Source organism: Camelus bactrianus, chromosome 18 (genome assembly GCF_048773025.1).
Source record: "Camelus bactrianus isolate YW-2024 breed Bactrian camel chromosome 18, ASM4877302v1, whole genome shotgun sequence".
NCBI lineage: Eukaryota > Metazoa > Chordata > Mammalia > Artiodactyla > Camelidae > Camelus > Camelus bactrianus.
In genome coordinates, this window is record NC_133556.1 from 8,523,057 (window position 1) to 8,548,575 (window position 25,519).

The following is a 25,519-nucleotide window of genomic DNA, read 5'->3' on the forward strand; positions in this document are numbered from 1 at the left end:
TTAGGTAGGAGCTTCCAGACTTGGGCAGCTGAAGTTTCCTTCTGCCTCTGAACATTCTGTCACCTGAGGCCCTGGAGGTAAAATGTCTATTTCTTAGGGCTTTGATCCTTCAGGATGTGGAAGGATGTGGGCAGGTACAGCATCCTCAAGCTGCTGCAGCTGCCTGTGCTGGGCCGGCCGGAGGTTCATGGAGTCGATGGCCCCTGGAGCAGACTCCGACAAGGAAGTGGACAGGCGGTGGAGGACCAAGACCCCAGTTTTTGTGCAGTGATGGGGCGGGGAGCAGGTGAAGAGGAGCCTTTTGTGGCAATTTGGTCCCCACGGTAACGTGGCCCCCACCCTGTGGTATCTGTGAGGTCACCCTGTCTTTCCCAACTGGAGGAGAGGTAGGAGGGCCAGACATGGAGGCCGTCCCTCCGATCAGATCCAGCCTCTCGGGGACTCTGCTGGTGGTAGTGAGGCTCTCCACACTGGTGAGTGGGGGTCAGGGGGCTGAGGGGCAGGGGCCGCCTCAGAGCTGCTGGACCCCCACCAACCTGTCCCTGCTGGTGGAACAAGCTGGACTAATCTGACAGCTCTCAGAAGCCCCATCCACAAGTCACAGTGCTAGAATTTTCTCTGTAAAGGGTTCTGTGGGTTAAGCATGGCCCCTCCCATCTGTCTTTTTAAACAGGCAAATACTGACCACTGGGGCCATGTCTCTACATTACAACTCCTCAGTGGGCTGAGTTATCAGAAGAAGGTCCCCTGGGTCTGCTCCCATGGCAGGGAAAGGGGAGCTCACCCAGTGCGGTAGAGAGACAGACACAGTTGGACTGGAATCCTGACTGCTCCACTCTTTAGCTGTGTAACTTTAGACAAATTACGCCACCTCTCTGAGTCTGTTTCCGCTCCTATAACCGATCTTACAGGATCATGTGGGTTATAGTAGGTTTCTCTCCTTCCAGGTTCCAATATTATGAGCTAAGGTGTGGGTGCAGCTCCTGTTTCCTGCTTCCAGCTTTTTTTTAAAAAAATTATTATATCTTTTCCTGCTTCCATCTTTATTCCTCTCCTAGTTAGACCCCTGGACTCCCTACCTCTCCCAGCAAGGCTCCACCGTGATTCTGCCCACGGTGGGGCACACAACCAGCCCTAATGGCTGCCTCCCACACTGCCTCCTAGGGCTCCAGGTGGTCCTGTGACAGGGACAGTCGGGGTCCAGATTGGTGGGGTGGCGATGATTAGGGGCAGGAGGCTTTAGGGCTCTGATGAGGGGCTGTTTAGCCCCAGAACTCAAGTGAATCTTTCTCATTTACAGCCTCGTTCCCCATCAGAACCCACTCTTTCCCCCGGGGGATGGGAAACATATCTACCCTGTCGCCCAGGGCAGGAATCTGGACATCTTCCTGGGTCCCCCCCTTCACCCCTCACACTCAGTCGTTAATTCTGTCACTGCCCCCTGTGCCTCACATCTCCCTACCCCTAGCGACCCTGGCCTTTGCCCCCAGCTGCCCTCATGACAGCAGGAGACAACAGGTATGAAGGAATCCCAGCCACCTAGGAGAGGGAGATGCCCTGGGTTCAAATCCTGCAGGATTAGAGGACTGAGGGGGATGGTCGTTCCTTATATAAGAATAATGAGGATGAAGATGATAATGATAATAAATCCACCTCCTTGAGCCTGGAGGTTTGTAAATAATCATTTAAATCCAAAGGAGAGAACATCTAACATAATATGAAATACGTTCTAAGGCTCCCTCCCGAGACTGGATCACTCGTGTGTGGGGGAAACTGAGGCCCTGAGAAGGGGAGGGCCCGGCCCAAGGTGGTCTGGCAGCCCCATCCCCATGATAAACCTTGGGATAATTAAAGTAAAATAAAATAAAATAGAAAACCAAAAACTCGGGACAAGTAGGGTTCTTGCCCCAAAGGAGGGGCAGTGGGTGGTGACTGTCTTGCTCCTCCTGCAGCTCCTTCAGAACCGGGCCCACCTCTACCATTTCCTGCTCCTTAAGATCATCCTCTTCAACCACTGGCTGTCGGGGCTGACCCAGGAGGCCCGGGGGTCCCGCCCGCCCCCCGAGCTTGCAGCCTGCCCCGTGGGGCGGGTCCTACGCGCTGGGCTGGCCCTGATGGAGGTGCCCGTGTGGCTGGTGCTGCGGACGCCCAGGCTGGCGTGGGCGGGCATGCGCGGCTGTGCCCGGGCCTCGGGCCTGGCCCCGCAGCGGCTGGGCCTGTCGGCGGCTGCCTGGACGGACCTGCTGCTGTCGTGTCTGCATGGCCTGATGCTGGCGGCCCTGATCCTGCTGCTACTGGTCTGGAGACTGTGCCGGAAGGTGGGCGGCCTGGGCTGGCTGCTCAGGAAGGTGGGCGGGTGGGGTGAGGGCCGGGCTGGGGAGGGCAGGCCGGGGGCGCTGGGCGGGGCCAAGTCTGGGTGGGGGCCGGCGGCCTGGGGGTGCAGCCTGTGCGCTCCCGGTGGCCCCCTGCCCGTCCGCTGCCCCCTCCAGGCTCTGCTGGAGAACCGCGTGGTGCTGGACTTACTGGCGCTGCTGAAGCGTCTGTACCGGCGGGCGGAGAGCACAACCGCGCGCACCTCCTGGCACGTGGCCTACCTCGTCACCTGGACCACCTGCCTGGCCTCCCACCTGCTGCAGGCTGCCTTTGAGCACACAGCCCAGCTGGCCCAGGCCCAGGAGGCCGAGCCCCAGGAGGCCTCGGGGCTCTGGCCTGAGTCGCCACTCCCTGAGCCCTGGGCTCCCAAGGCTGGGCCAGTCCTGCCAGAGCCTGGGAACCCTGGAGAATAAATGTATCCCCGCCTGCCTCTCCTGTCTGGTCTGGCCTAGGAGCTCACTCTCCGTCCCTCTTCTGTACTGGGCGGGAGAGACGTGAGTGCGTGCACGCCTGCCCTAGGGCTGCCTCTGGGAAGGAAACCACATTCTATGATCACCTCATACGTGCCAAGTAACCATCTCAGACACTTGACACACGTAATTTTGTTTTGTAGCAACACAGGCATCAGGTTCAATCAGCTCCATTTCTCTGACGAGAAAACTGAGCCTCAGAAAGTTGAACGTTCCCAAGTCCTGGGAGCGAGTCAGGGGAGGAGCCAGCACTGGGCCCTAGATGTTTTGTTTCCTAAAACTCCTAACTTTATCTTGGTCCAGGCCCCTGGTTCTCAAGATTGTTGATGCCCAACGCTTTAGGGGTGATGGGTAGTTAGAGACTCTGGCCTCTGGAGGGTGCTGGGGCCTCACATTTCAGAGATTTAAAAAATTCCTTTGAGAAGTTATTACTCCTGAGCCAGTCTGCAACTAGCCCATCCATCCACTCACACACTTGGCCACTCATTTTCCCACTCATCCATCCATCCATCCACCCACCCTCCTAACCATCCCTTAGCCTGTCTACCCATCTACCTATCCATCCACCCCCCACCCCCACTCACCCACAAATCCACCCATAGATCCATCTCCTCTAGGGAGAGGGAAACACGCAGTGTTTCAGCACTCAGCCCTGCTGCCCAGGTCCTGCTGGGGCGGGGCGGGGCTGATGTAGCCACGCAAGCTCAAGCTGCATGGGTCAGATTCCCCTAGACTCCACCCTTAGGTGAGAGATTCTGTGAGCAGAGGGGAAGGGATGGTTTCTTGGGAGTCAGTGATCACCCCTTACTCATTCCCATCTAGAGGGTGGTGTGAGCACGGGAAGACATTCCAGAGAGCTCTGCCCTGCTTTTTCCTTCTCAATTCTGGTTCCAAAGGGAAGTTAGGGCCGGATTCCTGCCCTGCCTCTCATATAAGCCTGCAGATGGCCCAGGGTGGGTATGGGGTGTGAACTTCCAGGCCCTTCTTCCAAGTCTGAGGAGCTGGCCCAAACCTGAGAGTTTCTCTAGAAGTGGAAATGTTGCGGGGAGATGTCTGAAGGGCTTCCATCTGGCCGACTAGGCAGAACACCTGCTGAGGAAGGCCTGCAAGGCCCTGGCAAAGGGGTAAACACAACGCAGATTCCAGAACGCACACAGAGCATGCAGGGAAAGCTGAGTGCAGAAGTGTGTGAAGTTGGCCTGCTGCTGAAGGTAGGGGCTGGGGCAGTGGGAAAGAGGCCCCAGAGCAGGCCTGTGGAGCTGGATGGACCTTGAGCTGCCAGGGACCAAGCTGGGCTTGGGGCTTGTGGGGCCTGGGCTTCTGGGAGGGAGCTGATGGAGAAGGGCCTCAAAGGCCAAGAGGGGAGGGGGTGGATGGCAAGTACCTGCACACAGGGAGAGAGGACAGGAGCCAAGATGGAGCTGAGGGCTAGGCTGGAGGCTGGGACCAGGGACAAGTCTCTCACAGCCCTGGGCAGAAAGTCGGTATTTTTTCCTTCTACTAAAAAAAAAATTTATTCTTCAATTGAAGTATAGTCAGTTGCAGTGTATCAATTTCTGGTGTACAGCATAATGTTTCAGTCATACATATATTCATTTTCATATTCTTTTTCCTTTTTAAAAAATATTTTTAAATATTTTAAAAATATTTTATATTTATTTATTTTTTTGTTTGGGGGGAGGTAATTAGGTCTATTTATTTATTTTTAGAGGAGGTACTGGGGATTGAACCCAGGACCATGTGCATGCTAAGCATGTACTCTACCACTTGAGCTACACCCTCCCCACTTCATATTCTTTTTCATTATAGGTTACTACAAGATAGTAAATATAGTTCCCTGTGCTCTACAGAAGAAATTTGTTTTTTTTAATCTATTTTACATATAGTTGTTAGTATTTGCAAATCTTGAACTCCCAGTTTATCCCTTCTCACCCCCCAATTTTTTTTAATTACCAAAAAATAGATGTTAAGGTAGAAATGTTTCCTGCTTTTCTGGTTCTAAACTTGAGAGAAACAGGGTCAGCTGTGTGTGGCATACCCTTCCAGCCATGATTCTTTACATACATGCAAACCTGAATGGCTGCACCCAATACACCAGTAGATTGTGCTGAGGGATTTCTGATTATACTATACAGATATGTATCGCTAGGCAAATTGCATTTTGAATTTGACAATATGCCTCCCACCCATTTCCAAGTCAGTCCACATGGATGCCTTGTCCTTTCTGATGGCTGCGTTGAGGTCTTCTGGGTCACCTTCTGCTTTCAGTATTTCCAACGAAGTAGCTCTGAAGCATGGTATGGGGTGGGCCTTGGAAGAATTGCCTGGGGAGGGGATGGAGGGGTGCAGGTTGGAGGTGGCCCTGGCCCTGGGGAGCTCCTCTCTGACCCTCCACGTGCTATACTCCCACCCCTCCTGCTCATCCCTGTGGGTCTTGGGCTGAGACCTTACAAGGCTAGAGTGAGCACAGGCAGAAGGGACCAGGGCTGGAGCAGGAGCTGGGGGCAAATAGGTCATGGGCCCAGCCTGCCAGAGGGAGAGGGCCTAGCCAGGGCCCTGGACCAGGGGTAGTGTGGAGCTAGGGGACCAGCTGGGGCTTAGGGACCCTGCTGTCCTGGGCATGCCCACCTGCTCCACTCGCCCCTCGAACAGTTGGCACCAAGATCTTTGGCTGTTGGTGATGATGAGTCTGCAACTTTTAAAGGCCTAGACCCCTACTCTCCACACTGGGGCTCTGTAGGTGGCACTCTCGTGTGGCTGTGCCCTGGGTTAAGTGCCCACTTAAGTGCCCACTTAAGACTTCAGAGCCTTGAAGGCAGAGGAGGGCTGGGAGCAGGCCTGGAAGCCTTCCTAAAGGAGGTGGCAATTGAATGAGGCCTGGAAGAGAGGAATGGACTGCAGCTGAGGGAAAGGCCCCACATCTGGCCCTCGCTGTGTGAACTTTGTCAGGTTCCTCCCTTCTCGGTAGTTGGGTTTCCTCAGCCACCATTGCTGATCTGTGCCCAGGGCAGATCTAGGCTGGGTCCTAGGACACAGGCTGACACCTGAGTTGGGGCAACCTGAGCAGGGGGAATCCTGTGAGAGGAGATAGGCCTCCTGGACACCCCTGCTAGGAGGTGGTCTCGAGCTGGAGAGGAGGGGGCCGGCCTGTGCAGCTCTGTTGGATGGAGTCCCTACGCAAGCTGAGATCTGACTCCATTACCCTTACACTTCCAGATCCTGAACATAAGTCCCCCTGGGCCTTCCAGGGGCCTTGGCATCGCGGGGCTGGAGCTTGGGAGGAAGGAGGAGGATGTGAATCTGCTCTTGACTTCTCCTCACAGGCAGTGGGAAGATCAGAGGCCTTGGGGTCAGAGAGCCTCGGGTTTGAATCCTGGATCCACAACCTTCTGTCTCTGTGACCTCCTTAACCCTGTGAGCCTCAGTTTCCCCACCTGCCACCAGGTACAACCATAGCCTTGGGCCTCACAGGGCTGACACGAGGTCTGTGCAGGAGTGGCACCCACTCCAGGCCTGGTGTGGGAGGCACTGGGAACCCCAGCTCCCTCTCTCCGGCCTCAGGCCTTCCCAGGGGCCACAGGGTCCTTGTTTTGAGGCCGAGAGGGAGGGTGGTCAGTCCATCTGTCTCAGGCCTGTGAGTGTGGAGGGGCCCTGGCCTGCTGGAGGAAAACAAGTTGGGGGCGATGGCGGGAGGGCTGCGGGCAGGGTGGGGGGAACTGGCTGCAGGGCTGGCCAGCAGCTCCACGCAATCTGTCTGCTATGCAGTCCGGGGCCTGGCCTGTATTTATTTATGCTGAGCGTGTATTTATATCAGCCCCTTTCTCATTAATAGGGCAGGAAATGGCTGGAATTGTTACATACCTGGCGGCCCAGGGGTCCTGCTCGGCCAAGACACACAGGGCCCTGGCTGCCCAGCCATGATTGTGAGGGGCCCCCTCCTCAGTCCCAGGCCTGTCTCTGGCCTTTCATTGACCCCCCCCCTTGCATCGAGCACCCCTTCTCCTTCCTTGAGCTCCTAGCCCTCCCCGGCGTCCACTGCCCTGGGAGTGGGGCTCACTTTCAGGCCTCTCCCTGTGCCCCAGCTCCTGACCCCACCCCCACCCCAAGAGGGACAGTGGTGTTAGGGGCTGTAAGGTGCATCTCGGAGGATGAGGGAGTGCTGGGCAGACCCTGGGCAGAACAGTGAGAGTCTGCGGATGAGAAATCAGGGTCCCCAGACTCCGCGACGGGATCCTGGAGCCCTGGGTTGGGGGTGGGGGTGGAGGAGGAAGTGAGGGGATGTGAGAGGACCCTCCTGAGGCTGGGGGGGGCGTCGTCCCAGGGCTTTACTCCCCACCAAGTTGAACTACACATAGGCTCAGACAGACTTGCAGCCCATGGAAGGTGTCTCTTTGTTTACCACCTGACAGGGGCCCGATAGGGGTTGGGGGCTCATCCTTGTCTTGCCGTCTTGGCTACCATGGCTAAATGAGGCTTCCCCACTCAGGGGCCAGCAGCCCCCTCCCTGGCCCTCATGCTGCACTCAGAAGCAAGCCAGCATCTCTCTCCAGGCCCCAGCTCTTGGGCACGGGCGCCAGGTGGGGCTGCCAGAGCTGAGAGGTGCGGCCCCCTCCCCAGAGCGCTCGCCTGACATAACCTATTAGTGTTTCTCGCCTCAGCTGGGTCCCCTAGCCAGCCTCCCCACCTAGGCCAGACTGTACAGGTCCTGCTGACCCTCTTCTGGGCTGCTTTGCCAGGGCAGGCTTAGGAGCCATGGGATGCCCAGGAGGCACTGTGTCTGCTCACCTCTCCCCTCTAGGCTGGGCCTCCTGGCAGCTGCCGTGGTCAGGTGGGCTTGACCCCTGACCTCTGCCCTCTGTGGCCGCCATGTTGTCCTGGCTCAGAGTCCAGAGCTGGGGCCACTGTGCAGACATGGGGATTGAAGCTTAGAGGATGAAGGGCTTTCCTGAGGGCCTGCCCTTGGCCTCCAACCTTGCCTCTCAGCCACATGTCTAGGGCCTGCTGGGAGGGGTGGGGAGGGGGCAGCCCCTGATATCGAGGAGGGGCTGCTGCAGGGTCTCTGGGCTCCTCTAGGCTGTCCCACCATAAGGGGCAGATGCGCTACATGGAGGGATGAGGGTCAGGCCCAGGGAGGGCGCCTCCTCTGGGCTCCGTTATGAAGTCTTTTCCCAGGCACCATGTGGAGGCCCCAGCCTGCAGAACACCAGGTCTGAGATCAAGCCTGGGCCATGGGCTGCTCCCTGCTGCTCCAGCCCTGCCTGGCCCTGCCTGGCCCGGCCCAGTCTCCTCTGGGAGCTGCCATCCCTGAGATGGGGACACCGCACCCCACCCGGGAGCTGTGAGGAACTGAAGTGGCAGGTAAGGGGTTTGCACTCAGCCCGCATACGGGGATCATGCAGTGAGCAGAAGCGCCTCTTTTCAGCTTGGTGGCCGAGCACCCAGGGTCAGAGGCTCAGCAGTCAGCCCAGGTCATTGCCAAGCTGGACTCCTGCGCCTCCACTCCCCACATGGAACAGCACTGCTCGGACTAGGGGGAGGCTGAGGGGTGGGACCTCCAGGTCAAGGCTGCCCCCTCTGAGATTCTCCTCCCGGGGCTGGACTGTGTTCCCCACCCCGTGGATCCTGCCTCAAAGGTCGGGGCAGCGCCTCCTCCCGCTGCTCAGCCAAGGATGTCCAGGTCACTTGATTGTGTGGGGCCGAGAGTGTCTGTGTGGGGGCAGGGAGAGGCAGGCCCCTGGCCACAAAGTGCCTTCCCCTACACTTGCCAAGCTGACTGTGGTCTGAGGGACCTCAGACTTTGCTCCCTTTGGGGGTCCAGCCAGGCCTGGGCTTGCATGACCCTGGGCAGGTCCCTGGGCTCTGTCCCTGCTTATGAAACGAGGCAAGAGCCTCTGGGTTCTGTAGCTCCTGAGTCAGAGTTTTTGTGAACCTTGAAGTCCTCTCAGCCCTGGGGCCCATGGGCTGGGGTTGGGGGTGCTGGAGAGGGTGTGAGTAGGGAGGCCCCTTGGCCCAGCCCCCAAAGACCCAGGCCCCCGGGGCCCTGGTGCTTCTGCTGGGCCCCATAGCCCTCTTGCTCAGGACATACACATCTGGAGCTGTGTCCTGCCCCCAGCCCAGGCCCACATCTGGAGCCGAAAGCCGGCTAGCCGGCTAAACACAGAGCATCTGGGTCCCAAAGAGCCTGCTCCCAGGTTAATGCAGCCCATCTGGGCCCCTGGCTGCTGCTCCGCCCTGTCTCCATGGCAGAATGCCGGCTGCACATCTGGAGGGCCGGAGCCCTGTGGTCATCCTGCCTCACCCCAGGCCCTGCTGGGGCCAAAGCTTGCGCTGCCTGGGTTCCCTGAGGCGGGGGCCCTGCGTGCAGAGGGCTCCCTCTTCCCTTCTGGATAACACAGCTCAGAGAGCTTCTCCTGGGGGCTGCCTTGGGAATAGCTGAGCTTTGACACAATGTAGACACATACCCACTGCCAGGAGTGGTGACAGCTGTCACTCTACACCAACTCACCCAGCAGCTTCTTGGCATTGCTTGAAAGAGCCTCTAGGGCCCCCAGTGTTGCCTGCCTGTCCACCCCCTCCCAGGGTGTTAGGATGCTGCAGGGTGACCAGTCGCCAGCTGTCAAGGGGACTGCACGGAGTCCCCATCATGGAGCGCACCTCACACAATGTGCCCCTCTTTTACTCCCTTCTCTGCCAATAGCTGTGCTTGGCAGAATGGGGCTTAGATGTCTCCCCAGAGGCCTCAGCCTCAGAGAAAAGATCCTGAAAAAGCAGGTGGTCTGAGGGAACTGGGGCTGGTGCACAGGAAAGACAACCTTGGGGCACGAAGCTGCTGGTGCAGAGACCCGCCATGGGGTAGCTGGGGAGGGAGGCAGGTCTGGGTTGGAGGAAACATTCAAGCTGTGGGAACTGGCCAGCGGTGGCCTGGACTGGTTCTTCCTCAGTGGGGAACACTACCCTTCTGACCTCACTGGGAAAGTGGGACCCTAATGAATGAAAGCACATGGCAGGCTCAAGTCATTGTGGTAGTGAGCTCCCCATCTCAAGGGGATCCCAACCGGCAGGGCTGCTTACCTTCAGGAAGACGGCAGAGACTATTCTCACAAGGAGACCAGAGCAGTGTTAGACAGCCTTCTAGCACTTCACTCATGCCCTATAATTCCAAGTGTCTGGAATGCTGGGATGCTGGCTTTTGAGACTCTCAGCGTCCTAGGAAGGGAGGGACAAGTAGCCGTGGAGGGGAGGCCAGATATTTGGCATGGAGGTGGCGGGGGTGAAGCAGGGAGAGAAGGGCACTGGGGATGCAAAAGTGTTGCCAGCCTGTGGTCTGGGTTGAGGGCTTTGCTGCCTCCCCGCCCAGAAATGCCTCAGCTGGTCCAGCCTCCAAGGCCTGGGGTGTGAGCGCACAGCCCGACGATTCCACATCCTGTGGTCGAGCTTTATCAGAGCATCACTGGCCCCAACTGAAAGGAATCCTTTAGTACCGTAGTCTCCAGCCCGGAGGCCCTGGAGCAAGAGGCAGTTTAGACCGCAGAGCTTCATGCCTCCTTCTGCACCCCCTTACCCATGGAAAATTTGACTCAACAAACATGCAAGACGGAGACACAAATAAAAAATAACGAGGGCGAGCATTTATTGAGTCTTCACCCTGAGCTGGATACCATTCAGAGGACTTGTATTAACTCGTTCCAGCCTCCCTGGAATGAGGTACTGTTGCTATTACTAACCCATTTTACAGACAGCGAGCCTGACACAGAAGGTCCGCTCAGCCATTGGATGGTAAAGCTGGGATTTAAACCACATAGTCTGCTTCCGATGTCTGTGTCCTTAACCACTGCTCCTCACTGCTGCTCTGCAAGTGGGGTGGGTGGGGGTTCAGAGAGTAGACATAGAGAGGGACAGAGAGAGAGGAGAGAGAGGTGGCTCTTAGGCCCTGAGGAGTGACGCTGTCGTCCCTGGCCCAGGAGGAGAAGCAGACCAGCTGAGGTACAGGAGCCATCCTGTCCAGTCCCCCAGGCCTCCAGGTGAGGTGTTGGGTAGCCAAGGGCAGTTCCATGCCTTGCCAAGTCAATCAGAACAGGCTTTGCCAAGGCCTGTTCCACTGGCTCTTCTGGAAGATAGGAATCTGGGGCTGCTGGGCTCGTGAGGGTCAGCATGGAGCCTACCTGCCCTGTGCCCAGTGTCGTGGGGGAACATCTGCTTCTGAAGTGGGGGCACTGTCTGAGGGTCCCTCAGAACTTCCAGGGCTGGGGCTGGGGGTCTCCATGGATATGAATATGGTTGGGGGGCTTCGCTCTGTCTGCCTGTCGCCATCTGAGCTACCAGAGGAACTAAGCAGACGGAAGGAGGAGAGGGCATTCTGGGGCCATGGGCATCATCTTCCTCAGACTAACCTTCCTTATTCCACTGGTACCTTCTACCAACATCTTCTACCCTGAGCCCCTGCCCGTCTTTGGCACGCACATGGCAGCCACCCTTACTGGGTACTTCCTTTGTTCTAGGTACCACCATGAGGACCTGCCCATGGTGTCATATCTCACTCAATCCCCACAACCATGGCAGGGAGGTGTTATCATCATCTCCACTTGACAGAGGAAGAAACTGAGGCTCAGAGAAGGTCAGTCACTTCTCCACATGGCTGACAAATGATTCAAAAGCAGGCCTGTCTAACCACCTCTCCCCACCTCACTGAGCCCCTAATTCCCACCCATGCCAGGAAGGTTGGGAGGAAACCTCCCCCCACTCCCCAAACTCCTCCCAGAGCCCCAGCTGGATGCCTCCATTCCTTAGCTGCACTGGCTTCAACAGGGCTCAGCCTGGCCTTTGGAGGCTGGCCAGGGACCAAGGAGGAAAACAATGGGAGAGAAAGGGAGCGGAAACCCTCTGGAAGTGAGGGGGGAGCCAGGCCAGCAGGGGGTTCTGGGCAGGCTGGGTCCCTGAGTCAGCGGAGCAGGGGGCAGCGGTGGGGATCCCGGTGCCCCAACCACACTTCCTGTGTGCGTTTGAGGTGCTCTGGCCTGACCCTGCATGGGGACACCAAGGCAGGAAGGACCCACATAGGTCCTGCCCTGTGGTCCTGGGGGTCTTGGCTCTCTCTGGGGTCCCAGCTGGAGGAGAAAGTGGGAGAGGCTCTGGGAAGACCCAGATGATCTTGACTCTACACTCTTGAGGTTGGTAAGAGGAGAACTCTACTGGTTCAGCCCTGACAGCTGCTCCTCCAGCCCCCGGGCAGGCTGAGGACGTCGGGAGAAGGGGAGGCAGGCTCAGGAACCGCCGTAGGCTGCACACGGGCCCTGGCTTGACCTCCACAGGCTCCCCAGGTGCACTTCCGGTAGCCCCTCCTGGCCCCTCATCCCAGGGTACCATCCTTTGATATCCATTATGTTATTAACTTGGGGGAGAGTCCAGGTAAGTCTGAATCCAGGCCCCTTCTGCTACCACTTGCCAAGGTCCCAGTGCCCAGATCAGCTACTCTGTCCATCCTGGTCCCCAGGACCTGGTCTCTCTTAGCCTCACTGCTCTGGTCAGTAATCCGAGTGCTCAGGACAGGAGACTGGTTCTCAAAGTAGACTTTGAACACCTGTGACCTTGCAGCCTTGCTCACTCAGGGCCATCACTCCAACCCCCAGGATGGCAGGGTCCAGCCCTGGTCTAGGGGTCTGGGCTGAGCTAAGGTTTCCACCTGTGACTCTGGACTATCAGGTCTGCAGCCCCCGTCAGCTGGTCTGAGGGACACCGTGGCTGGGGGCTTTGTCTCCAGCCCCTCACCTGGGGGTGTCCCTGCCTTGCTCCCCATCCCAACAGCCCCTGGCCTCACTGCAGGTGCATCTCTCTCCCTCTGGGAACTGCTGTCCTGTGGGCCCTGTTCCTTCCCAACCCTGGGAAGGGCCCTTGGAAGTGGCTTTCACCATTGCACCTGGAGGAAGGAGATTATTGATCATAGATGCTCAGGGTGTTGGAGGCCTGCCTGCCTTCTATGTCCGCTTGGGGGGCCCAGCTTTCCCTCTGTTTCCTTCCTCTGAGCCGAGGATTGGTATGGAAGGCTTTGACCACACTCCCAATCCATCAACATGGTGAGTGCCTCCTTGGTGCGAGGCCCTTGGGGCCTGGTACTTGGAATGAATCCTGGTTGTGCTGTTAACAGTTTCCCGTGCCTTGGAGCATTCACTTCCTGCCTCTGGCCTCAGTTTTCCCCTCCAAGGAATGGGGCTGGACTTGTGATGTTGACGGTGCCTTCTAGCTCTCGCTTGGATGAAGCCCACCTCCCACCCTATTGTCCAGTGTCCCTCACCCACCCACACTCCAAAGGCCACAGGGTGCCCCGACCAGCCCCCCAGCTATGATTGTGACAGTCTTTTCAGTGGGCCTTGTCACTGACCCACTGAGGGAGGGTCTTCCTGCCTCACTCTCTCTTCTGGGCCAAGCAGCAGGGAGCATATCAGGGAGCAAACCCTCCCAGACAAACCAGGCCAGTCAACAAACAAGCGACCAAAACAAGGAAAGATTACGAAACTCAGATTCAGGGAAAGAGGCCACTCCAAGCCTCTCTCCAGGACAGGGGGCGGTGAAATTGGGCCAGGCCTGTGGGTCAGAGCCTGCCTGGCCCGGACTATTTTTGTACTGTCTGCGGGGTGCGGGTGGGGGCTGATGAAATCCCAGCTGCATTTCACCAAAACACTTTCCCCTTAAGCCCCGGCTCCATGTGGTGCAAATTCATTGTCACTTAACTCATCACTCAAGGCTCCGAGCCGCACCCCTCCCCCCTCCCAAGAAAGACAAAAACACAGACTCTGGCACGCGGGGCGGTGAGGTGGGCGTGAGGGGCTGTGACAGGCAGGCTGGCTGCCTTGACCTGAGCTGCCCCCGGCAGGCTGCGCCTCGGTCTTCCCGCCTCCTTCCATCTCAGCCTCCGTTTCCTCAAAGGCAGGCTGCTGTTCGCGCCCCACTGGGGTCAATCTGGGAGCCTGGGGTCACTGACTCCCCTCCCACACTCTCCACTCCACTCTGGAAACAGGGAGCTGATGAGCCCAGAAGGTCCGTACGCAGGAATGCCCGGAGGTCACCCTGTGGCCGTGTCACATGGGCGGTGCACCTCAGGGCTGTGGGGATTGGCCGGGGAGGGGGCAGGGGGGAGCAGACCCGATGGGAAGGAAGGGCTTCTTCTGGGAGGACATTTCAATCTTTATCAAACGTGGGGATGGACCTCTGCTTTTACAAATTGCGCTAACCCTGTGGCTTCCCGAGCTGGGTGGCCATGGCCATGGGTGCATTTGGTGATGGGGCCGCCCAACCCATCCTACCCGCACGTGCCCTGATCCCTCGAGCCCTTATTTTAGCCAACCCCAGAATGGCATTTCTCAGGAGGAACTTCAGCTGGGGCAGAGCAGGCCCCCATCTGCCCCCTTATTTCATTTTGGGTGTCTCTCTCTCCCCCTAGACTGTGGGCCTCTCCAGGGCAGGGTGGGGGCTGATCCACCCCAGATCCCCAGTGCCCAGCGTGGGGCCTGGCCCAGAATCCAAGTGCAGCAAATGCTTGTTGAATGAATTAATACATTTCTCAAATCACATCAAAGTGCTATTTACATTATCTTCAGGCCAGATTAATCCAGAGCCACGGCTCTCCAGATAAATGTTGATAATCTGGCTTTTGTCTATTCTGCAGTCAGGGACAGAGCTCCCTTTCTGATTTGGGGAGGAGGGAAAGCCCCAGTCCTTTGAGAGAGGTGACCCCTGAACTCCCCTCTCGTCTCACTGGGGATGCCTATGACCCCTTTTGCTCTGGTGACCTCTCTGCTGGGCCACCCTGTTAGCTTCGGTTTCTGGTCCCCAGACTGAGAGGGCAGCAGGGTGGAGCTGCAGAATTTTGCTTTCCTGGGCAGGGTCAGGCAGTTCCTGAAGCAGTGGAGTTGTTTGGGTGCAAACATTTCCCTGTATTGTCTGGCTTCAGAAGGCAGCCAAGAGTCCAGGCGGGAGGGAGGGAGTGGTAACAGGATTTTTCTTCCTTCCAACCCTAAGAAGACAGGGGCCTCAAACCACACAGGTGGAGGGTTGGAGGGGTCACCCCAGGCCCCGGGGGATGCAGAGGAACTAGAAGGAGACAGAATGGGGAGCCCAGCTGGGTAGGGCTGGGGAGTCAGGTGGATTGGTCTTTGGTTCAAGTCCAGCCAAAGGATGAGGCTGTACCTGCCCCCAGGGCTGCGGGGAGATGCTGTCATTCCTTTGCAGCCTGGCTGTTCCAGACTGCCCTTGGTTTTCTCTTCTATGATGCAGCAGAGTGCCAACCTCCCCTCTTGGTTAAACTTGCCTCTCCTCTGAGGCTCCTGCTCGATGACACCGTTTCTGGGGTCAGTGGCTCTGAAGATGGGGTCTCCTGGAGGTTGAAAGAGGGATGTTCATGCACTGTTACTTAGGTCTCGAAAAGTGCCTGAGTTACAGATGGGAAAGCTGTAGCTCAACTGGTACCTGGGAGAGGGAGAGCCCAGCACTCCCTTTTGCCTCAAGGCCACAATGCCCAGACCACCTGGCCATGTGGGTCTCCAGGGTCCCTGCTCTCTTGGCATCAGGGCCTTTTAATAAAACTCTCCCCTGACTTCTGCTTTTCCTCCCTGAAGTTCTGGAAAGAAGTTCTTCTGTGTCAACATGGCAGTGAGCAATGCCACTTTGCATTTTGGGTGTGTCTCCCAAGTGACATTCCACAGAATGTAGTTTTGGGAGGCAAAAAAAAAAAAAAAAGTTCTGGATCTAATAAGCTGGGAAACACTGCATTTGACAGTCAGACAGGCTTCTCTCTTGCAGGACTTCTCAGAACGTTTAATTGTTAATAGGGACTTTGATTTACCAAGGAGGGGGCCTGGTATGCATTGTTTCCAACACTTCTTTGATACAGGTGCCATTTTTTCTCATGACATCTTTTCTAGGACAAGTGGGACATACTCAGCCATGCAGGTTTCGAGGACACCTCAGGAATTCTTGGACTTGAAACATCAAGTAATCCAGCAGAGATGGTGGCTGTGGGTAAAGATGCATCTTTTTTCACGTCAAGTGGGAAATTACCCTTTCAATGTTGGAGGAAGTTGGCCATGGAGGTTGCCTGGTGTCAAGAAAGTGTGGAGCTCTGACCACGTGATTTGTCCTCTCTTGCTTGACACTGAATGGAGAAGAGCTGGCAGGTGGACAGAACAAGGAGGTAAGGACAGACCTTGCTCATCTCTCTAACTTATTCTGAAAATATGAGTCATGATTCGGTCAACTGTGACCAAGATTGGGCAAGACCCAGGCAGTTGGGAAGCTGGGAGGATTTCACTCATCAAGCTGGTGTGAAGTTCTGGGAAGGGCAATCCTAGCTTCAGGAGCAATCTGACTCCAAGACTAGACTTTGGGATGAGCTACCAAGACTCAGAACGTGCCTGGTTCTCACCATGAAGCTCCCTGTCTCCTCCTCACAGCTGGGGTCCCTGGACTCCACTGGCAGGCTCAGCTCGGCCCCAAACTCAGCGGCCAGGCCTGACCTCAGTTTAGGGCATTTCTGAAGGAGCCAAGTTCAACGTCCAAGTGATCAGTATCCAATCTTGTGTCCAGTTCTAATAATGGAGGCTCAGTTTGCTCCCAGGGCCCTTCTTGTCAATTCTTCCCCAGCATAAGAGTCCTGAATTCCAGCCATGTACCAGAGACATTCTTACCTGCCACTGGATGTCCCTAACTCTGCCTTCATGCCTGGTTCCCAGGTCCCAGATTCCGGATGCTACATCCCATTGACCTGCTGGTCCCCTTCCTCCCATCAACTCTGGCTTGTCCTCTTTGTGTTTGCCTGGGCCCTAGGCCCACTGGATGGGCTTTTTGCAAGTGATGTTGTCTGAAAGCCTGCTCCACCTCAGAAGGAGCCCAGCTGGTCAGCCCTTTCCTGTTCTGGTCTGCAACTCTCTTGGACACCAGATGGGCCTGAAAGAACTGTTCTACTCAAGCCTGGGGATAAGACCAGGCCTCTTGAAACATTCACTCACTTTGTCATTCAGTCAATTACTCATTAATTCTATCAGTGTTTGTGGGCTTAAGCAAGGTCACATTCTAAGTCAGCAGTTCTCAAACTTGAGTGTGCAGCACAGGACACTGCAGGGCTTATTAAAACACAGATTGCTGACTGAGAAGGCCTCGGTTGGGACTGATAATTTGCATTTAACAAGTTTCCAGGTGACTTTGATGTTATGAGTCTGGGGACCACAAATTTAAAGATGCAGGTCTAAGCCATTAGCAGTTAAGCCCACAGGTGGGCTAGCTTACCATTGAAAGCAGAAGCTCCCTCCCACAAGGGAGGTCTGGACAGAGTAAGACTGTGAAAGGACCTGGACATGAGGAAGGAGAGGGGAGACATACAGAAAGACAGACAGAGGCCCATCGAGCTAGCTGGGGGCGCAAAGGATGAGTCTGTCTCTTTCCTTGGCTGGGCCAGCCCCAGAGGTCAGGGTCTGGGACAGAAGGGAGGCAGGCAAGTCTAGGAAGTCTGGGGCCATGCTGAGCAGAGGCTGGGATTCGACTATGGGCCTAGTGCACCTGACCTGTGGGTCTGGGAACAATGGCTGGGCTGGCGTTGCCTGGCCCGCTGCCTGGCACATCTCTGTTTCCCTTCCCCGCTCCCAGCTCCCCGAGCTCTCCTCGCTCACTCTTTCTCTGTTGGGCCCATCCTATCCGCTGGACCCTGGACAGCACATTCCTTCGTGCTGATCTTTTCCCGGTGCTGCAAGCGCACGTTCTCACCGCGAGGCGGGAAGGGAGGCCAGGGACTGGGGCGATGTGGAAAGTGGCTCAAGCGGGCCTCCCTGGGGCCCTGGCCCTGCGTTCAGAGACCACAGGGCACCTGGGGGGGGGAGGGGTTCCCCAGTACCCAGCCAGCCCCGAGAACTTGGACCACTTTCTCCCCAACACTGTGTCTCCTACTGTTAGGTGAGGCCCAGACACAGGGGGTCCCATGCACAGCCACCCTCTGTAGAGTGTGGCCCTGGTCCAGCTGGCCCAGGGAATGGTCTTTTCCTTCTGGAGGAAGGCTCAATGCCATAGAGGCATGGCCCCTTCTGGAACAGGCCTCCCCCTGGGTCAGGCCACCATTCCTGAAAATCCTCCATGCAGGGGGACGTATGCATCCAGTGTCTCCTCCCGGGTGCCCCTGCTCAGCCTTCCTTTCTTCCCACATGGTCACCTCGCACAGAGGCAGGCAGGCTGTGAACCCTCCTCCCAATCCCACACCCCTCAATTTGATAAACCTAAAACCAGGCAGTGCGGGTGGTGCTGGCCAGTGTGACACAAGTGTCACTGGCCTGTACTGCCTCTCTCTTCCCCATACCTGGGTGGCCCCAACATTCAGGGGGACCTGCTGCCTGGCCTGGCAGCACAGAAGGGGGGCCACTCACAGCCTGGTCTCCCTGGCGTTTTTCCTGGATTATTTATTGTTGGGCCAGGCCTCTGCCTTGGGGGTTAGGTTCAAGATTCTTTTTGGGGTCAGGGTCAGGATCAAAATTTAATTTGGGATTAGGAATAGGGTCAGAGCTCAGTCTGGGCTGAGCTCAGGGATCAGCCTGTGTTTCAAGTTGGAGTTCAGTCTGGGAGTGGAATTGGGGTTCAATTTGGTGTCAGGTTCAGTCTGCAGTCATGGTTGGGTTTAGCCTAGGGTGGTTGTTGGGGTCACTCTGGGCTTGGGGTCAAGGCTTGAATTGGCATCAGACCAGGCCCTCAGTGTGTGGACCTGACCCTTGTGTGGAGCTGACTGGGGCAGGTTATGTGTTAAAATCGATCTCTGTCCCCTCCCCTTGTCCCCCTGTCCAGCCCCTGTCACCAGCTGCTCCCTGATTCCTGAAACCTCATAAAGGGGACCAGAGGCAGAATGAAGGCTGGGGCCAAGCTTGGTGGGTGGAAAGGGCACTGCAGTCTAGTTCTTTCTTTAGCAAAATGTGCCCTGATGCCTGGGCTGGGCCCCTCAGCCCTCTCTGGGCCTCAGTTTCCCTGTCTCAGAAGCTCACTGTTGGGGAGTTGGACTGAGCCACAGAAACATGGAGCTGACAGCTTGGGCAGCTATGTCAAGAGGACTGGAGCTGGAAGGGTGGGTGGGGGGCCACTGTGAGAGCTCTGGCCTGGAGGGAGGGACTGCCCTGAGGAAGAGGGGCAGCAGGACAGACCCCCCTGGGAGCCCACTGGGGGAGGGTCTGTAGCCCAGGAGGCATCTACCATCCCTTAGTGGATGGTGCTGCCTCTGTAGTCAAAGGGCCTCCTTCAGAGTCTCCCAGACTACAAGTTTGGCTTAAATATTAGGGCTCAGGACTGGGGCTGGTGAGGGGTCCCATCCTGGCACTGGACTCCAGATGCTCCAGCCCCTGGCACCTGCCCGGTAAGTGACACCTGCCTTGCCCATCAGCAGGGCCCCAAGCCACCCCAACAAGTGCTTTGCACACAAGAGGACAGGTCAGAAGAGCAGGGCCGCACTTGGCCTCTGGTCTTCCTCTTGCTCTCTCAGCTCGGCCCCCTAATCTGGCCTCCTCCTGTCAAAGCCGCAGACACAAAAGAGAAGCCCCGATTGACGTCAGGCGAAGCGCCCACAGGGCCTCTGTCTCTCCCAGAAATTTGGCTCTGGTGCCCAGCGTGGATGTCTGTGGTTTTTAAGAGGTGAAAATGGCCTGTAGCCCTGCTTCTGTGTCTCCACCAAAACCTGGCAAGACAGGCGGTTTGGGGAAAGGTGAGCTCTGGGGTCCTGGTCTTCCTAGACCAGAGTTAGGCTGGACTAATGAGCCCCTTTCCCTCTCTGAGGTCCCCTCACCCAGCCGCCTCCCTCTCCCCTGCTTCCCACTCACTTGCAGACCCCGGCATCCCACACTCTCCTGCTGCACCCCCCTACCTTCCACCACCCTGGGCCCTCCTGCCTCTTCTCCTTCTTCCCAGCTCCTCTCTACGGCCAAGGCCCTGATCTTCAGGGTCCTTGCTGATGCCCACTGCCCAGTCCCCCTGGGAGCTACCTGGCTCATGCATCTCTGGGTGCTGCACCACCCCCTCCCTGCCCTCCACCTCACTCTACACCTGCCCCAAGCCTGGACATAGTAGGTGCTCAGTGAGCCTTCGCTGGCTCAGAATGGCTGAATTCCTCCTTGAATCTATCTTCGCTCATGCTTTGCCTCGCTTCGATGTGGATATTTGAATCGCTGATTTCTGGGAACCATTCTGCGCCACAAGCAAGGGCTGCTGGGTGGAGCCCAGGGAGCCAGATGGTCGTTGTGCCCTCGGTCAGCGTGACCTGCTCCAGCCCCAGGGGTGGCCCCTCTGTGCAGAGGGCTGTGATGGCCAAGCTCCCTCTGTGTCAGCACCCGGTCATCAGTCCAGTCCTGCCTCCCAATGCCCACACTGTGGACCAGAGTCCCTCTTTTGTCTTCGAGGGTTCCGTAGTCTGGGATTCATGTGGAGAGAAAAAGCCTCAATCTCTGATCTTGCTCCAAGACTTCTTGACTTGTGCTGCCGCCTCACAGCCACTGCCGAGCTGTTCGACCATGACTCCTTCTGTGAGCCAGTGTTCCCCAAGCCATGGTCAGTCTGACCACAACCCTGCCTTACTTAATCCCTTTGGTTTCCTATCATGTATGGAATATGGTCCAAGCTGCTGACACTACCACCCACGCCCATACTTTCTATCCTCTGTCCATTTATTGCTTGTCCAGCTCCTGCCAGGACTATTCCTATCTCCAAGACTTTACCTGTCCCCTTCTCTGGACTTATGTCCCCACTAAGCCAGGGGCAACCTGCATCCCTGCCCTCCCAAGGTGCCCCACTAGAACTTGAGGGCTCCTAAATCTGGTCAGTATCTGAGAACCCTGGGCTAGTCCGAGTGCTGAGCCATGAGTGTTTGAGCTAGTGAGTCACTGTGTGACCTGCCTGGGGCCAGCATCCTTTGCTGCCATTGTATTCATGAGACCACCGAGGCCTGGAGAGGGGGAGGGACTATCCCGAGGTCACATGGGCAATATAGCTTACCCTCTGATTCTTCTTTGCAATTTTCCTTTTATTGATCTATTGCTGTCTCTACCTAGGGTCACCTGAATGGGCATCACAGAGGACTGGACTGTTGGGAAAAAACACCTCTTCCAGGAGGCCTTCCTACTACTCCCCCACCTCCTGGCCAAGGAAACTGAGTGCTGACCAGCTGTCTTGGCATCAGTTGCCAGGCTTGGTACCCATGAGCATCCTCATTAGAATCTCACCTTCACCTCTGGTGCCCTCTGACCATGAGCAAGCCTTTGTCTTTTTTTTTTTTTTTAATCCCAGTTTATCTTTTTATAGAATGAAGACATTGAACTTGCTGATTTTTCAGGCTCTTTTGTGGAATTGGGGTTTGGTCAGGCAGGCTGAGCCCAGGGTCTTGGTGGCCTCCTGCTGTCAGGACAAAGTATAGTGGAAAGAACTCAGAGTGGGAGGCAGCAATCCTGGGTGAGAATCTGCATCAGCCTCTCAATAACTGTGTGGCCTCCAGCAAATTCCACTCTGGGCCCTCATTTCCGAAGAAAGGGGGAAACGTGCCAGGCTTGGCTTCCTTCAGGGGTTATTAAGTGTAATCGTGGCTTTGAAGGTGTTTGCTGCATTGAACTGCTCCATGCAGGTGGATGTGTGGGCTTGGCGGCCCATAGCGCTCCTCCCAGGGCCCAGCTCAGGGAGACCGGGCAGATGATACCGCGTGGCACCCTGCCTAGGGAATGTGGCAGGTGTCTGGATGCTGCGTCCCCAGGCGACTTGTGCGGGCAGCATTCCCGGCAGCTCTTGCTACGTTCCCAGCTGGTCCCCCTGTCAGGGTAGGGCTCCCCCTTCCCCGCTGATGGGAGGGGTGGGGGGCCACCTGGCACTGGCCCAGCCTGGCCGACCTCCCACCCCATGTTTTGTTCGCAGAGTTTGGAATGTCCTGGGACGTGGAGCCCGGTTCCCTGGGGAGACATTGGTGCCATCTCCTTGATCTCATCGCTGGACAGGTTTCTCCCTCATTCCAGCTTGGGACTTGGCAGGCTCCCAGCTCTAGCTGCTGCCAGTACCACTCCGTCTGTGTCTGTCCCAGTGCTGGCAGCCAGAGCCATGCAGCTGGGAGCTGGGGGGCTTCCCGGAGTAGGGGGGGGAAGTTCTCCCAGCCTGTCTGCCGTGGGCCCTGGGCATGCCTCAAATCGGCTCTTGGCAAACCCTTTCCAGCTGCTTTTCTTCACAAACTCCTTTGCCCGTGACCCCCTGATACCAAGACCCTGAGGTCTGTTTGGAGTGATGTTCTCAGGATCTAAAGGACTTGGGAGGGGGCAGAGGGGCCAACTGCCCTGATTTCTGGTCCCCTTGGTAGGACAGGCCATGCACAGAGTGGGCCCTGCTATGTGTTTGGGGGTGTGGGTGTCAGAGATATGTGTGTGGATGTGTGCATGTGTGCACATATGAATGGAGTCTTCTTGAGTCCCTAGTTTTAAGCATCACTAGACTTGATTAATTGCAGGAAGAGGTTGAGGAAAAGGGCTTGTTCAGGAAGGAGCCCATCCTCACCTGGATCAGAACACATCTCTATACCCTGACAAGTCCAATATGCCCAGGTTAGGCCCACCTGGCTGGAGAGAGGCATGGTACCGCTGATCCTGTTGTCAGACACATGCAAGTGTGTGTGTGTGTGTGTGTGTGTGTGTGTTCCCAGGTCAGGAAGGAGATTCATCCTCGCTTAGGCGGGGGCCATTCCTGGTGTACCTAGCTCACACCTGGCTGGGTTGTAGGGCCAGGGGTATCCTGGTAGTACAAAGAGGAGTCCTCTCTGGGGGAAACCGAGGCCCGTGCGGACCCCTGAGCTTTGTCCTCAGCTTGGGCAATCCCTGCCCTGATGTAGGTCAGCCCCCTCCCTAGGCTTGGGTAAAAGCTCTTTTTTTCCACATCATTAATGAGGAGACTAAATAAGTCAGTCCCTCTGGCAGGCCCCCCAGGCCCCCAGGCAGCCTGGCTGGAGCTATTAATATTTCCCGTGTTTATGACCCCTCTGGCCCTGCCGACAGGCTCTTCTCTCTTAGCCGTTGGAATTAATTTTGTGAATTAGAAGGGGCGGGGGTTGGGGGGGCAGCCTGTTGGAATCCAGGACGATGACATCTCCACCTCCTCCTGCAGCGGGTCCCACTCACTTATTCTATGAAACAGTCACCGTGTCCAGCCCAGCGGGGGCCGCCTGCCTAGCTGGGGCTGCCTCATACCTCTGCTATGCTCTCCCCCCCTGGGGGAGGGGACTGGCCCCGGCCCCGATGATTCAGGCCCCCTGACACCTTGCACTGATGTCAGTGGGAACTGAGGCCTCAAGCCCCAGGACCTTCTGGCTCATTGCCCGAGCCCGCACCCTGCACGGGGCTTGGCCCCCGGCTAGTGCCTCTCGTGACCTTCCCATGGACGAAGCCTGGCTGGGAGAGGAGGCAAGGCCAGACAGCCGCTCCCTCACGCTGTCCCTTTTCTGAAAGCTGCCCACACTGGCGCCGGGCCGTCCCCCGGCCTCCTCGGGTTTCGAAGACTGTTCTAAAATTAATATGGGGGAATTTGGGGAATTTGTGAGCAAGTTCCCAGAGAACTGTGGCTGCCCAGGGGCAAGGGTCCCTACTTCTTCCCACCCTCCCCCAATTCTCATGTCTCTAATTGCCTATATGGGCAGATCCCCTTTGGGCAAACTCACTCCATTAAGGGTAGGTTGCCTGTACTCTGGACATTAGAGAAGGGTTTTCCCCCTTCCTAACCCCCACCAGGCGGTAAATATGAAATATGGTTTGCAAATATTTTCTCCCATTCTATGAGTTGTCTTTTCACTTTCTTCATAGCATCCTTTGAAGCACAAAAGTTCTTGATTTTGATGAAGTCCAATTTATCTATTTTTTCTTTGTGCTTTTTGTGTCATATCCAAGAAACCATTGCCAAATTCAAGGTCATGAAGATTTATCTCTATGTTTTCTTCTAAGAGTTGATAATTTTAGCTCTTACATTTAGGTCCTCTATCTATTTTGAGTTAATTTTTGTATATGGTGTGAGGTAGGGGTTCTGACTCTATTTTTATTTTTTTGCCGTGGCTATCCAGTTGTCCCAGCACCATTTGTTGAAAAGACTATCCTTTCCCCATTGAATGGTCTTGGCACCCTTGTCAAAAATAAATTAACTGTAAATGTAATGGTTTATTTCTCAATTCTAGTCCACTGGTCTATATTTTTATCTTTTTGGCAGTACTAGAAGGTCTTGATTACTGTAGCTTTGCAGTCAGTTTTGAAATTGGGAAGTGTGAGTACTTTGACTTTGTTCTTCTTTTTTGAGATTGTTTCGGTCATTTGAGGTTCACTGCATTTCCATTTGAATTTAGGATAAGTTTTTCCATTTCTGCAAAAAACACTGTTGGGATTTTGATAGGGATTGTATTGAATCTAGTTTTGGTAATATTGTCATCTTAACAATATTGTCTTTCAATCCATGAACATGGGATATCTTCCCATTTATTTAGATATTTAATTTCTTTCAGTGATATGTAGTTTTTAGGGTACAAGGCTTGTGTTTCTTTTGTTAAATTTATTTAAGCATTTTTTTCTTTCTCATGCTATTGTAAATGAAATTTTTTTCTTTATTTCATTTCTGAACTGAGTCATTTAAAATAGGATTGAATATAAGGCATTGGCCTAAGCATCATTTATTTACTACCTAACTTGTCAAGATCTTATGTAAAAAGTGAGGTCCACCTGTGATCCTTAAGCTTCAGTGGCTTCCCAGTCTCTGCTCTAGGACCCACTGCTGGGGCCCTGGCCTCTAGGGGAATCTTTCATCCTCATTCTCAATCTCCCTACCTCTGGTCTCTCTCTGCCCAGGCTAGCTTCCTCCCTGCTGCTCAAATGATTCTTCAAAATCTGATTGTGTTACTTCCCTGCTTAAAGCCTCTAGTGATGCCCCATCTTTGTCCTTCTATTTAAGACCCTTCATTCTTCATTGTTAGTTCTGTGCTGACAGCCCTTGTGGGTCTTCTCTACTGAGATATCCCAGATGCTGCAAAGCCATCAGATTCAAGAGAGGCTCAGCTCTTCCTCTGCTGCCTTCATCTCCACCTGCAGCATGTCTATCCTCCCGGCTTCCCAGACACGTCCTTCTCCCCCACTCAACTTCCTATGTGCTGTTACCAAATCCTAGAGATTTTTTTTTTTTTACCTCCTAAGCTCCCCTGTGTGTCTCTCTTCTTCATGCCCACTAAATTTGAACTTTATCCTGGCCTGCTCACAGGCCATCAGAGTAATTTTCCTACAACATTGATCCTCCCTCTTTAAAATCTTTGATAACCTCTGTGTCCTCCAGGGACAGCTCTTGGGTGCTGACAGCCTAACTTTGCCCACTTCTGCCCTCTCCTCTGATCTGCCTTGCACCCTCTGTGAGGCCCCCTACAGACCCTCTGTCCGCCCCAACTCTGTGCCCTTGATGGCCCCTCTCCCAGGCCTGCCTGGTGAACTCCTGCCCCTTATGCCAGACTTGCTTCTTTAACACAGCATCCCCACCTCTTAGGTGGAGTAATGGCTCCTTCCAGATGTTAACCACAGCATCCAGGACACTCTGTCTGTCTCCCTCCCTCGGCCAGGATCACACTTAGTTTTCTTCCATACCACAGAACCTCGCACAGGCCTGGAACAGAGCAGCCATCAGCCAAT

At 55.7% G+C, this 25,519-nt stretch overlaps 1 protein-coding gene across 9 annotated transcripts; it reads left to right on the forward strand.

The window, feature by feature from the left end:
- Nucleotides 1-401: 401 nt before the first annotated feature.
- On the forward strand, nucleotides 402-25,519 carry TMEM270 (transmembrane protein 270). 9 transcript variants are annotated; one of them, XM_074345932.1, is made up of 8 exons: nucleotides 402-473; nucleotides 1,953-2,318; nucleotides 2,490-4,054; nucleotides 6,060-8,201; nucleotides 11,342-11,457; nucleotides 15,758-16,026; nucleotides 19,373-19,557; nucleotides 20,897-25,519. In XM_074345932.1, the coding sequence occupies exons 1-3, from the start codon at nucleotides 402-404 to the stop codon at nucleotides 2,784-2,786; spliced, it is 735 nt and encodes a 244-aa protein (XP_074202033.1). In that variant the 3' UTR covers nucleotides 2,787-4,054; nucleotides 6,060-8,201; nucleotides 11,342-11,457; nucleotides 15,758-16,026; nucleotides 19,373-19,557; nucleotides 20,897-25,519. The 9 variants fall into 9 exon arrangements, 8 of the variants coding, with proteins under 8 accessions (XP_074202033.1, XP_074202028.1, XP_074202029.1 ...); XM_074345927.1 differs by lacking the exons at nucleotides 402-473; nucleotides 1,953-2,318; nucleotides 11,342-11,457 and adding an exon at nucleotides 20,249-20,396 and having other exon boundaries at nucleotides 2,785-4,054; nucleotides 6,060-6,287; nucleotides 8,016-8,201; ... (1 more) ...; nucleotides 16,001-16,026; nucleotides 19,339-19,557; XM_074345928.1 differs by lacking the exons at nucleotides 402-473; nucleotides 1,953-2,318; nucleotides 11,342-11,457 and adding an exon at nucleotides 20,259-20,396 and having other exon boundaries at nucleotides 2,785-4,054; nucleotides 6,060-6,287; nucleotides 8,016-8,201; ... (1 more) ...; nucleotides 16,001-16,026; nucleotides 19,339-19,557.